This window comes from Globicephala melas, chromosome 18 (genome assembly GCF_963455315.2).
Source record: "Globicephala melas chromosome 18, mGloMel1.2, whole genome shotgun sequence".
NCBI classification, from domain to species: Eukaryota; Metazoa; Chordata; class Mammalia; order Artiodactyla; family Delphinidae; genus Globicephala; species Globicephala melas.
Genome location: NC_083331.1, coordinates 5,645,663 through 5,659,310, shown reverse-complemented (window position 1 = coordinate 5,659,310; position 13,648 = coordinate 5,645,663). Strand labels below are relative to the sequence as shown.

Below are 13,648 nucleotides of genomic sequence, written 5' to 3'. Positions count from 1 at the left end.
CAGCGGCCATGGCTCACGGTCCCAGCCGCTCCGCGGCATGTGGGATCTTCCCGGACCGGGGCGCGAACCCGCGTCCCCTGCATCGGCAGGCGGACTCTCAACCACTGCGTCACCAGGGAAGCCCTGGCATGATAAATATTTTTTATGGTTACTTAAGAGCATTCCAACATACAGCTCCACGATACATTCAGTTTTTTCCAGAAAGAATTGTGTGTGAACCTGAGGATTATCAGGGTTACATGACAGGTTCTACACGATGTCTCAACTCAAATTTAGAGTTCTGATTCCCGTTCTTATACTTTAACCATTCTATGGCAAGCTCCTTTATTGAATCGATGAAATATTTCCCAGGTCTCCTCTGGGATGCTTTCCTTCCTAAAAGAACCCAGAGGGATCCACGTAAATAACATGTATTCCGGGGCCCTGCTGTCATTGTCTCCCTAGATGCCCGGAACTTCGGCATTGAACAGTCATACACAGGGTATGTGGTAAAATGCTTTGTGGTGGAACAAAGCGTCATCCTAATGCCATGTAGAATAGGGAAGACTTGAGATTTTCAGTTGTGGGTTGCCTACATACTGTCCTATGCTTCCAGACTGCGGATTGTTTAAAAAGAATCCAGAGGATACCTCTGGCTGAACTGAAACTTGTAATCCTCAACAATTCAGAGGATAGAAGGTTAATATTAGGGCCGTTCAAACATCTTATTAATACGACTGCTATGCCTAACGATGCAACTTGCTCCAAATGCTAGGATGCAGCGATTGATGAAAGAGGAAGAACAGCAGAGAAACCCTGGTTGCTTCCAGTAAACCAAGTGTTTGTATATCGCATGTGTGCTTATTGAATCTCTGCGGAGTGTTCTTTTTTTTCAGGTGTTTATAACCTGAAAGTTAATACAGTCTGGCCTGAAATAACTTGTAAACCGACATGCATGATGGCATAACGCTGCCGGTGATTATAAGCCCTTCTGTGTGAGGTGTCATCAGGTCCAGTTGCCCCACAGTCCTCTGAACAGTAACATTGGATAAGAACAGAGGATGGTAGGGTGTCTGCTTCACATGTAGTGCGTTTCCTGCTACTGGTAGAGACACAGCCGTGCCGAGTCCTCCCTAAGACCCCAAACCTTCCTCTTTGCGTTTTTAGGGTATAAAGTGCACTGGTTCTGTTCATCTCCTTTTGTGTAAGCAGAGGAAAGCCTACCGTCTTCTCTACTGAATGCTTTGTGAGCTATGTCTCGTGCCCTGTCAACCAGATCCTGACCCTTGCTCCAAGCCGCTCAGATAACTCCCTTGACGTCGTATGGTAAATTGAAATGACATCTTGTTAGACAGTTCTATGGAAGTGGCTCGTGAACTCATTCAATAAAAGGACATCGGTGTGAGAGTCGAGCGTTTGGGGGGGGTAAAAAGGTAACTCCTCGGTCGGCAGGAGATTTCTCACTGACCAACCTTAATTAACTCTGATGTCACATGAAAAGGAGCTGTTCCTGGGTACAGGTCACTCGGAGGGTAGGCTCCTGATGGTAGCCGGTGACAGGCCCGATGATAAATGAACGTGCCCTGTTAAACCATGACCCTCCGAGAAGCCAGTGTCAAGGAAAAAGCTCAGAGAGGTACCCTGAGGACGTGCCCCTCGTAAACGTTGACAGTAGGAATGCCGACGTCAGTAGAGGACTTTTCTCTTGGTAAACATCTTAAACCACACAGATTGTTTTTCTTTTCAATAACCTTTATAGAGTTTAAGGAAAAATGAGTGAAGTCCATCACCCATGTATGGGTGGAACCAAGACCATGGTCACTTCAGGGGCTAATACCATGGTGTCCTCTGTGTGCTGCACTGGAAAGCTGTTGGTGGATTTTGTTGACTGACAAAGTGTGAACTGTAAGCTTTAAAACAAGCAAATTATTCAAGTAAACATAGGTTTAGGGCTGTGCCAACTGTCACTGCTGAAATTAAGCAATTTTTTCACTTGTGTTTTTACACCTGAATTCAAGACATAAATGCTATATAAATGACTTAAATTTTCTCTTAAGGCATGGAGATCAGGTGCTTCCTAGTTTGGATCTGATGATTTGGGGATTACTTGGGATGGCAGAAACTCTGAAGCAAGAAACCATTGAATTCTTTTTTTGTGGGTCCCTTTGATAATAAAAAGATGAGAAAGAAAATAGCAAGTCTCTGGGATTAGCAACTTGCTACAAATTAGGTGTATTCCTGCTGGAAGCAGCTACCTAACCATTCCGTCCTTTGTGGACCTGGGACCAAGAGCACAGTTATCATAACCTAAAATATCCTACATCTGTCCATCTAAACGTCACAATCTTATCTCCACAAGGGATTAGTCAACAGTGAGTCAGAGCTTCTTGCTGTTGCCGAGTACATGTCAGTTTCTGAGTCCAAGCGTGGAAAGAGGTTTCCCTGTGCCTGAGAGAATGTACATGCCCCCTCTCGTTTCTAAACCCACCTTCCACCACTCCTAAAACAAACTTCCCCGGGAGGAAAGCATGTTCCCTGTAGGCAGCAATGTATGTGTGCATGTCTTTACGTAAACATCCTTTCATTTCTCTAGATCCTTCCTTGATTTAAGGCCAGTTCTGGGAGGAAAAGAACATTTAAAAAACTAATGTCGCCTCTCATTGTGGGACTTGCTTGAGTTACGCTGCTGTCATACAGACTCCCATGGCTTTCCCACCTTTGATTTAGTCTGCTGGTGGACGGAACAGGAGGTCTCTGGTCTTTCCCCATCATGCTAGAAGTGAGAGAAAAATGTACGTTATAATACTTCAAGTAGTATAATGTCTTCAGTTGTGTGTTCAGTGTGATAACTGAACACACAACTGAACTGTGTTCAGTTATAAGGGACCCTTCATATTATCTGACAAATACTTTAATAGAGGCACGACACAGAAGTTAAGACCAAGAGTTAACTTCTTATTAAGTATTAGAGCCCCGTAGGCATTAGCATCTCAAACAAAAGTTTTGGAAGTTTCTGGAAATTTGTTTCATTTGCATTCTTAACCTTTTTCCCACCCTTGCCACCAACCAAAAAGATTCCATGAGGTTTAGTCTATGAGACTTAAGCTTTTAATAAGCTACATCTTGAGGAAAGAAAAGTCTTCTTTTATTATGAATTATGTTTAATTAACCTCACACAACCTTGGTAAAGACTCGAGGTCTTAACATCAAATTTTAGAAACATGATACTTGGGGATCTATATTTAGATAAAGAGGTCATTTATCATGTAGGATTATGTACTATTGAAAACGTGGTATGTAAAATCAAAGACAGATGCCTCTCATTTGAAAGAGACCTAATATACAAAGCTTTGCATTGAAACCAAATCCATTAGAAATCAATAATTTTAATATTAAAGGAAATACCATAGGTTTCTTCCAAGAGCTCTAGCAACATAATTTTTGACGTGACTCAATTTGTTAAAATTCCGATTTAAATAGGTAAAATTCAAAAGATGCAATTGGAAGTGATTTTCAATTAACATTAAATTTAAAAGATTGCAATTTGGGGGAACAGTGAGTTTTTTGCCATATGTTTGTAAATCTTCTAATACATAAATAATGATGTTATTGAACACGAAGTAAAAATTCTCTAACATCAGCCTTCTGAAGCTTTAAGCTGGAGAAACAACTACAAGTATAAAAATCTAACACTGATGAGGTTGTATGTAGCAACAGAATTCAAAATAGCTCAATATGCAACTTAACTCTGATTATTTTAGTCATAAGTTTTGTTTTCAAAACAGCTTTATTGAGATAAAATTCACATACCACGAAACTCACCATTTTAAATTGTATAAGTCAGTGATTTTTAGTCTATGCACAAGAGTTGTGCAACCGTCATCACTATCTAATATTAGAACATTCTCACCCCCAAAAGAAGCTCCTGTTGTTACTCACTTCTGTTCCTTTCTCCCCCAAGCCCCTGCCAACCACTACTCTTATTTTCTCTCGTGTAGATTTGCCTATCCTGGACATGTCATATAAATGGAATCATACAACATGTGGCCTTTTGTGACGGGCTTCTTTTTGGTTTTTAAACAAGACAATATTATTTTCTCACGGTTCTGGAAGCTGGAAGTCTAAGCTCAAGGTGTCATCGGTTGGGGTTTCTCCTGAGGCCTCTCTTCATGGTTTGTAGACAGCTGTCTTCTCTCTGTGTTCCTACATGGCCTTACCTCTGTGTGCGGTAGCACAGTGTTTTCCAGGGTCATCTGTGCTGTAGCATATATCCGTACTTCATTTCTTTTTATTGCCAAATAATATTCCATTGTATGGATCGACTCCATTTGTTTATCCACCCGTCGTTTGGGTGGTTTCTACTTTTTGGCTATCACAGATAACGCCGCTACAGACATTTGTATACAAGTTTTTATTTGGACATATGTTTTCGGTTCTCTTGGGTAGATACCTAGGAGTGGAATTGCTGAGCCATCTGTTTAACTCTATGTTTAACCCTCTGAAGAACTGCAATCTGTTTTCCAAAGCAGTTGGACCATTTTACAGTACTACCAGCAATGCGTGAGGGCTCCTGTTTCTTCACATCCTCATCAGCACTTGTTCTTGTCTTTTTTATTGAAGCTATCCTAGCGGGTGTGAAGTTGGTATCTCAGTGCGGTTTTGATTTGCATTTTCCTGATGGCTAATGATGTCCAGCATCTTTTCATGAGCTTCCTGGCCATTTATATTTCTTCTTTGGGAAAATGTCTATTCGGATACTTTGTCAATTTTTTAAATGGGTTATTTGTTCTTCCAGTAGTTGTAAGTATTTTAAAATGTGATTTCTAACTTGTACATTGTTATGAATCACTGTGGATTTCAGAATCACTGACTTTTTAGGCCAGAAGGAATTGTAAAAACCTAAGTCCAGCCTCCTCTGTTGGCGGATGAAGAATCTGAGGCTTAAGGAGACTTGCCAAGGGCCACAGCAGAGCTAGTTAGTAGCAGAGCTGGGGAGATTCATGATTCCCCGTCAAAAATGGAATAACATAGCTGTTTCACGATTCCTGTTTGAATAAGGCCCCTTTCTTCCAGAGAACAGCCCTTTGATTTCAATATAGTAGGGGTGAGGGGGTGTCATCTAGAAGGAAGAGGGGCTGATGACCTTGTCTTGAAGTTACATTTAACATGTCAGAACACTATTATTATTCAGATCAATAAAAAAGGCAGTTTTCTAAAGATAACTTTTAGTCAAATTTTATATAAGAGCCTGCTCTCAATCTTAAAAGTGATGGGCCAGGCTGTCTGGTTCATAATGACCTGTGGTGGGTGTTCTCTCTCTTAGTCTCCATCATGGTAGCTTTGAAGAGGTTTGAAGAAAGAACCTCAATCATTTGGGCTTTGATTTGGTTGCAAAATAAAGCCTTTTTTATTTACTTGGAATTTTACTCACGCTTCCCATTGAGGTCCCAGAAAGCATTCCATTTTGCCCAATGAAGTACGGGTGGGAAATGTAGAGCAGCATCTTAGAACAGTCTATGCATGGGCTTCCTCCCAGAGGTTCATCGTGTGGGGAAAGAAGGGGTGTTTGTTTAAGAGCCATCAAGCTCTGTTCGCTTTCTACCTACCCAATAATACAGAACAAACAACGAGGGAAAATATTCAGACAAGCACAGTACAGAGTGTCAGTGTTCAGTCAGTAAGTTCACGTACACATATTGGCTTTTTAATGCTATTAGCCCACTGTGCTTGACCTTAAGTTTTTCCTAATAAAGAAGCATGTGATAAAGCCCGTTTTCATAGTCTACTTAGTTTGTTTTTGTTTTTGATTCTACGTGGAAGTGAGATGATACCGTATTTGTCTTTCTCTGACTTATTTCACTTAGCAAAATGTCGTCAAGGTCCATCCATGTTGACGCAAGTGGCAAGATTTCATTCTTTTTTTATGGCTGAATAGTATCCCATTGTGTATATATACCACATCTTTATTTATCCATCGATGGACACTTAGTCTTGACTACTGTAAATAATGCTGCAGTGAACGTGTGAACGCATATCTTTTCGAGTAAGTGTTTTCGTTTCCTTCAGATAAATACCTAGAAGTGGAATTGCTGGATCATGTGATAGTTCTAATTGAGAAATATCCATTCTGTTTTCTGTAGTGGCTGCACCAATTTACATTCCCACCAACAGTACACAGGGGTTCCTTTTTTCCCACACCCTCCCCAGTTCTTGTTAATTTCTTGTCTTTTTGATAATAGTCATTCTATGTGTGAGGTGATATCTCATTGTGGTTTTGATTTGCATTTCCCTGATGATTAATGATGTTGAGTATCTTTACATGTACCTGTTGACCGTCTGTCTTTGGGGAAAATGTCTGTTCAGATCCTCTGCCCATTTTTAAAATTGGATGGTTTGGTTTTGTCCTATTGAGTTGTATGTGGGTTTTTTAAATATATATTTTGAACATCAACCCCTTATCAGACATACGATTTGCAAATATTTTCTCCCGTTCAGTAGACTGCCTTTTCATGTTGATTGCATTGAGTTTTTTGTTTGGTTTTATTTAAATATCAACCGCTTATCAGACATACGATTTGCAAATATTTTCTCCCATTCAGTAGACTGCCTTTTCATGTTGATTGCATTGAGTTTTTTGTTTGGTTTTATTTAAATAGTAATTTTCCTCGTATAAGGAGATCTCTTTGACCCTCGTTGTTCTGTCGTAGTTGACTTTGATGAAAACAATAGTTCATGGACCAGCTAGTTTCCTGAGGCGACAATGATTCTTTTAAACGAGACTTCTAGGCTCTACCATGGCAAACAGTGGAAAGTTCTGATCCACATCCGAGCTTCACAATGGGGGATCATTGTTAGGTTGTAGCACTCCACCCTTCGAGATGAAGTATCCTGTGGATTTATTTCTAAGTGGACAATGTGACTCTGAGCTACTCATGAGTCGAGCAGACAGAGTTGCTCATGGTGGGAAGAAGGTATCAGATCTTGGATGTATGCATATTCACGTCCTTATACACATCACCACCAAGATGGAGAAAGGGTCTGACACGCAGGAGACACTCAAAAAGTGTTAAATATTCATGACGCAAGTGGGTGTATTGGCATTAAACTGCTTCAAAGAAGTATTTCAAGGCCTAATGACATTTCAGAGCAGTTGAGGAATAAATATCTCACTTTCCTTTTTCTTTATGAGTTTTCCTGTTAAACTGTAGTCTTGGTACTTCCGTTCATCTTTATGAGATTCTAGTTTCCTATTAACTGAAGGATGTGATGTCCCAAAGTGTCCAGTTACTTCGAAATGCTGTTTCCTGATACCTCTCCTTTCCTTTCTTTCAATTGACTACTTTTATCTAGCTTCTTTGTTCCAAGGGCAAAATTCATGATGTCAGCGGAGACAAATTCTATAGCAAAATATTTTTCTCAATATTTATCCCCCTTAGCTTTCCAATAATCCTATTTTTCTCTCAGTGTCTTATTTAACCACTCAGTTAGGTGGTTTTCTTTTGGTTGGAAGCTGGAGTGGGGACCGCAGAGAGGGATGTGCGGTTGGCATATTTTTTGAGGGATATTCTCTACATGACACATCTCCCTCTGCTGGAATCTGGGTGGTTCTTTCAAGGTTTAAGATCCTCTCTGACAAGGGTCAGGAGTCCTGGTGTTCTAGGGCACGGATAGAGAAAGATTCACACAATTTGGAAACCAAAATAGCCACAAAAAAGGGGGAAAAAAGTAGGAATCACCTCATACCAGGGAAGGAAGGCATCTTCCCTTTGGCCTCTCCTGGATGGGAAAACTCATTATGTGCACACACACCACAGAGATACCTGCAAGTATTGCCAGAATTTTCCACAGGAAGCTTGGGGTGGACCTTTTCCAACCCACGAACAATTGCTCAGTTAAATCCCTGGAGTTCCATGCCACAAAGAAGGGCAGAAACTGTTCTGGCCTGGACATTTTTTAGGGCAGGCGTTATTAACTGCTGGCTGTGGCTTTTGAAAGACGTAGTGTCCTCCTGGATCACTGATTCTGAGCTACCCTGTTACTTCAGAAAACTCGTAAACATGAGGAAAGTACAAAATTCTTCTTTAGGTACCTGAATGGGTCGACTTGTTCTGTGAGGTTATTTGATAGAACAAGGGGAGCTCGATAAAACGGTCATTCGAATTTAAATTTAGTTAATATTGAGCCATTTGCTCCAATCATAATTTGATACCAGGGCCTATTGTATATAAAAGTGACTTTCAAAATATTAATATCATCAGCAACACCAGCAAAGCGGATAATGTTCATCTAACATCTTTGCAGTTACATACCCAGCAAAACGTTCTTTGATGCGAGTGGGGGAGGGGAGTGATGCTGCTAGGTGTCGGTGACAGGGGCATCTGTCTGCCACCCAGACAACAGAGCACCAAGTCCCCATGCTGTGCCTGTGGACTTTCTGGCTCACACGTGAGGTTGCCAGGGAGCAGCACATCCAGTAATGCCGAGGCAGGAAGTGGAGAGATGAAGCTTCCAGGGCAGATCTTTCACTGACTCTAGTTTTCTTTGCGATATTAGGACCTGAGAGAAATACTAGGGAGCATTGCTAGACTACCCCGTGGAGTCTGACACATGCAGGTCTGTGGTCTAAGATCCCAATCTTCTGCTTTGGATTCCACTTTGGAAACTTTTTTTTTTTTTTTTTGCGGTATGCGGGCCTCTCACTGTTGTGGCCTCTCCCGTTGCGGAGCACAGGCTCCGGACGCGCAGGCTCAGCGGCCATGGCTCACGGGCCCAGCTGCTCCGCGGCGTGTGGGATCTTCCCGGACCGGGGCACGAACCCGCGTCCCCTGCATCGGCAGGCGGACTCTCAACCACTGCGCCACCAGGGAAGCCCTGGAAACGTATTTTTTATGTAGAAGATATTCCCTAGGATCGGCTCTGCATACATAACTTCCCTCCTTCCAAGAATATCTTTTCTCCCTCCTGCTGACCCTTACCCCTGCTAATCCCGAGCCCCATCTCCTGCTTTTACCAGGAGGAGGGGGAGAGCAGGGGACGAGGGGAGGGCTCCTGATCAGAGACCTTGTCTGCTAAGTCGAGAGCTTCAGCAGAGACTCAACCTCTGTGGCACCAATGGCTCAAAGAATCGTGGGTCTGGGGATGTCAGAAATGGACAGAGAACCAAAGTCACGCAGTCCAGTCTGCCGTCTTACAGATAAGAGAACTGAGATCTGGAGAAGGTGACCTGGCCAGGGTCTCATAGCTGGTCCCCGGGATGGATACTGTGTTGTATGGAGATATTGTGTCGTGAGGAGATACTGTGTCATGAGGAGATATTGTGGCATAGGGAGATGTGTTGATTTGAGCACACTTTTGCATAGCTGATCTCATTGCCTCACAACGATCCCCGTGAAATATACTTTGCAAATGTCATGTAGGAGCAGACAGTTCCCTCTTTTCTCTTCCATTATAGAAGGAAGTTGATTATGTAAGACAAACCAAGTGGCTTCTAAAACTGATTTTGATTCTATAATTAGTTTTCCAAATGAGGAAACCAGTTCAGAAAAAGAAATGACTCGCCTAGAATATCATGGCTCAACTAATGACTGAACTATGTCTAGAGTCCAGGAAAAGTTCCATGCCTTGTATTCAGGAAAAAGATCGGACGGGCTTGTGTAACCAGATGACCCATGTTGGTAGTTCAGTATTAGAAATATATTTTGGATGACATTGACGTTTAATCCTGAGAGTTTTTAAGAAGTCACTATATATTTTAATATGGTTGCACTTTGAATCATGATTGAATTTATTAATGTTCTAAATTAATGGGCTTTTGAATATTATGTAGATCGTCTGGCATAGTAGGATATACAATATTCATGAGCAGGAAGTCTTGGAATAGAAAAAAATGTGTGAATTAAAATAAATTTGTATCAGATATACCATTTTGCCTATGCAAGTAAGTTAAAGATGAAAAGTTACCTTTTATGGAAAGATACACCTTTTAAAAAAAGACTAGAGGGCAATTTGCAAATAACACATTTCAAAAACTTTTTTTCCAGGATGTAGTTCAGGTTCAAAATTAAAAGGTCCTGAGCTGAGTTTAAAAGGCACCCAGCACGTGATGCAAGCAGGCCAGACGCTGTATCTCAAATGCAGGTGAGTGACCGTGTTGGTTTGGGGACAATCTGATTGCTCTTCCTTAGGCAGAACCACTCCCTAGGAGAGTAGAAAGGTGGCCCCCCCCAGAGTAGACAGGTAAACGTCAGTGGTCTTCCGTCATCTGCCAAGTGCAAACCTCACGCATCCAGCTTCCCCTGGAGGGTGATTCCTTCATCCATGGGATGGGAGGGAATTACTCACTCACAGGGAATCAGGAGAAGGGATGCCCCGAACATTTTGAGTTGTTTAAAAGCTTTTCTAAATGTGTTACTTTTCTGTAAAGAAAGTGACTGTACTTAAGAAAAGACATCAGGCTAGAAATGACAGCTTCAGAACTGGCCCCAGCCGTGACTGACTGTGTTTTGTTTTCTTATCTGTGACTGCAGAGGGGAAGGGGCCCATTCCTGGTCTTTGCCTGCAACAGTGAATAAGGAAAGCCAAAGCCGGAGGCTGAGCATAACGAAATCTGCCTGTGGAAGGAGTGGCAAGCAGTTCTGCAGTACTTTGACTTTGAACGCGGCTCAGGCAAACCACACTGGCTTCTACAGCTGCAAATATCTCTCTACACCTGCTTCCAAGAAAAAGAAAGCAGAATCTACAATCTACATATTTATTAATGGTAAGACTTCCATTTTCTACATTCTCTTTGCTGTAACTTTGCAGTGGGTCATAAATCCACCTGATCCATTGGAAAGGGAGCTTTCCTAGTGACTGTGAAAGAAGTGGGCCAGGAAAGAGAGCCTACCCTAGCTGTTGAAACTTGTGGAGTGCGTCTTAATGTATTTCCTGAGTGTCAGTTTCAACCAGAATTTTCAAGGACCAGTCAGTCAATTGCATGCTCCCTTAAGGGAGAGACTCTTGTCTATTTTGTTCACCACTGTATCCATGGCACCTAGAATACTGTCTGGCATATCGTGGGATGAATAAATGAATGGCAAGCGTTTAGTTCTATTTCCTAATTATTGAGAAGCCCAAAACACAATACAGATTTTTGTCCTTTAACACAACTGCATTCTCTGATAGGTTGGAATTGTAAAATACGGTTCTATACTAAATTCGTAAGTGTAATGTTGGCAATGTCACTCGAAGGTTACAAAATTAATTCCAGTTAATGATACTGTATTATTTCATGTTCACAAAGCGAGTATTAGAAAGATATGAGAGCACCACCTGCCATTGCATAGTGAAAAGGGCGAAAGACAAAAAATGAATCATGTTCTGGTTATAATTTTTATAGTATAATTTTTTAGTTTTTTCCTTCTTTAGAGAATGAAGCAATGAAATAATATTCAGAGGGAAGAAATATAAAATCCTTAAAGAAACATAAAGTGGCAGTAGCAATGGATCCCTGGAAGGAATAATAAGGAAGATGACTTGTCACTTTGTTCTTCCTTGTTTTGTTCCAGCCAGTTTCCAAAACTTGCACAAGACTCTAGCCTTAGAGCTAGAGCTCTAACACATGGAGCAAAATTATTAGGCACCTCAGGCACAAACTCAAGTTAAAAAAAACAAAACAACCAACCATCAGCGTCAATAGCCTAAACACACATCCTGGGTCTTCCTCCCGGCGAGTTAGAGAACTGGGTCTTTGCATTGAAGGCAGCACCATAGACTTACATTTTGGTGGGAATCTTTTTTGGAGTGTTTTACCTGAGCCTAATATGTAATTTTCCAGATTCAGGGTTAGTCTTAGAGACAGTAGAACAGTAGTGTGATATTGGCAGTAACATACTAGCTCGCATCAGCCTGCTTTGACTGAGTCACTTTTCTATCCTGCTCCGCCAAACCCCTGTTTGTACATCTTGCACTTTTCCGGGGGGAGGGGGTGGGGTGGGCAGAGAACTGGAGGAGGCGACAACTTGCTAGCTGATCGCCATCATAGGAACGCAACCAGCCCACTTAAAAATAAGAGGAGGAAGGAGGCCAGGGATCTTGGCTTGGAGAAGGCAGAGCTGCCTTCTCCAAGAGGGAAGAGAGGGCGGGGTCGGGGGGGGAGCAGGATTAAAGGGAGAGACACAGACACGACGTGTGCCAGTGGCGATGGAAAAAGGCATGTGCTCAGACATCTGTTCTCTTTTTCTAGCTCTCCATAGTAGGTTATGTTCTGGTGCTTGTGGAGGAAAGAAAATGCTTTTATTCCTGTCTCTCTAGGGGAAATGGGGGGAAATTTCATTTACACTAAAATTCTTATAAAACTTTCTCCTGTGGGTTAATTGGTCTGACCTACCGAATCAAACACTTAAATGAGTAAAAGACCATTTCTCTTTTTTTCCCTAAGAAATGACATTCGGTTATTTTCATCTTTCACTCCTACATTACTCAGTAGGCCTCATGGGTTATGCAGCCAGTAGGTAGGTGTGCAGAACCTGTCAGCTTCAAGCCCCTTTGAAAACAGAAGAGAAACTTAGCTATTTAGAATTATCTCCACTTCCACTATACAATAGAGCAGATCTGGCAAGTAAGGATCACTCTGGGTGTCAAATCAATAGTCATTCTAAGCCCTGTGAGGGCAAGGTCCACGTCTGCCTTAATTACTTTTATCTGCAAAGTGCCTCCCGGGTACAGCGCCTGGCTTATAGCAAGAATTCGGTAATATTTGTCAAATGAATACATGAAGCGATTAACAGGGCTGTGTGAAATACTCTGTTGAAATTGACAGTGAGGATGAATTTCAGGCCAAGTAGGAAAGAGAGGCATCACTCATTCTCGCTGTCTGGTATGAGGCTGGGGGGAGTGAGTACTGGCTGTGGTGTCATGTATCACGTCTGCTCTCTGGTAGTAGCCCACAAACATTAGCATAAAGGTACGAGTCCTAGTATCTCAAAACTCCTGCACAACTTGGTTGGGTAGAAGGAAATTCTCTGTTTCAAAGACTGTTCTTGGAGAGGGAAGGATATCAAAATGTGCTGATTGTGTTTCATAGGGCATTGTTATTGGAATACCGTGAATATTATATGCGTTCATTGGGAAAATCTTTATGAGACGTGACTTTTAAATAGCACTAATAACAAAAGATATGTGAATCAATAATAGGGACCATAAGAGAGCACCTGAATGTTCTTTGTCAGTTAACTTGGTTAGCAAATATTTAGGGAACACTTGCTAGGTGCCTGTAACTGCACTGCTCTGAAAGTAACACGGATTTTGTTGTCTGTTTCCCGGTAGAGTGATATTGGTCTCATAATCACACTTTACTGAAAGCCAAGTTAGCTATGATATAATTCATTCATTCAGCAGCTGTAACTTTTCCAAGTATCCTAACATTTTATGCATTTCCTATTTTCATTCTTTTATTAATTTTGTGTCTGAGAAGATTTGGTCTCAGGCTTCCATTATTATTGAATATTTACGACATTACAGGTTTAATTTTATTCAGGGGTACAAAACTGGTCTGGTCTCTTGTGACTCAGGATGGTCTCTGGGACTAATAACTCCAACCAGTTCCTCATACACAGCTGTGACTACTTACTAGATGTCAACTGGTTATCACTTATTTATTATTGTTGAATGTTTACTTTAGAACATGTTA

The 13,648-nt window shown here is 41.6% G+C and overlaps 1 protein-coding gene across 1 annotated transcript in view; it reads left to right on the top strand.

Moving 5' to 3' along the window:
- The window catches only part of FLT1 (fms related receptor tyrosine kinase 1), a 173,145-nt gene that overhangs the window by 16,969 nt on the left and 142,528 nt on the right, over positions 1-13,648 (top strand). The window contains exons 2-3 of the mRNA XM_030882597.2: positions 10,020-10,116; positions 10,506-10,738. Of these exons, the coding sequence (XP_030738457.1) occupies positions 10,020-10,116; positions 10,506-10,738 (330 nt within the window). The remainder of the gene's footprint in view (positions 1-10,019; positions 10,117-10,505; positions 10,739-13,648) is intronic.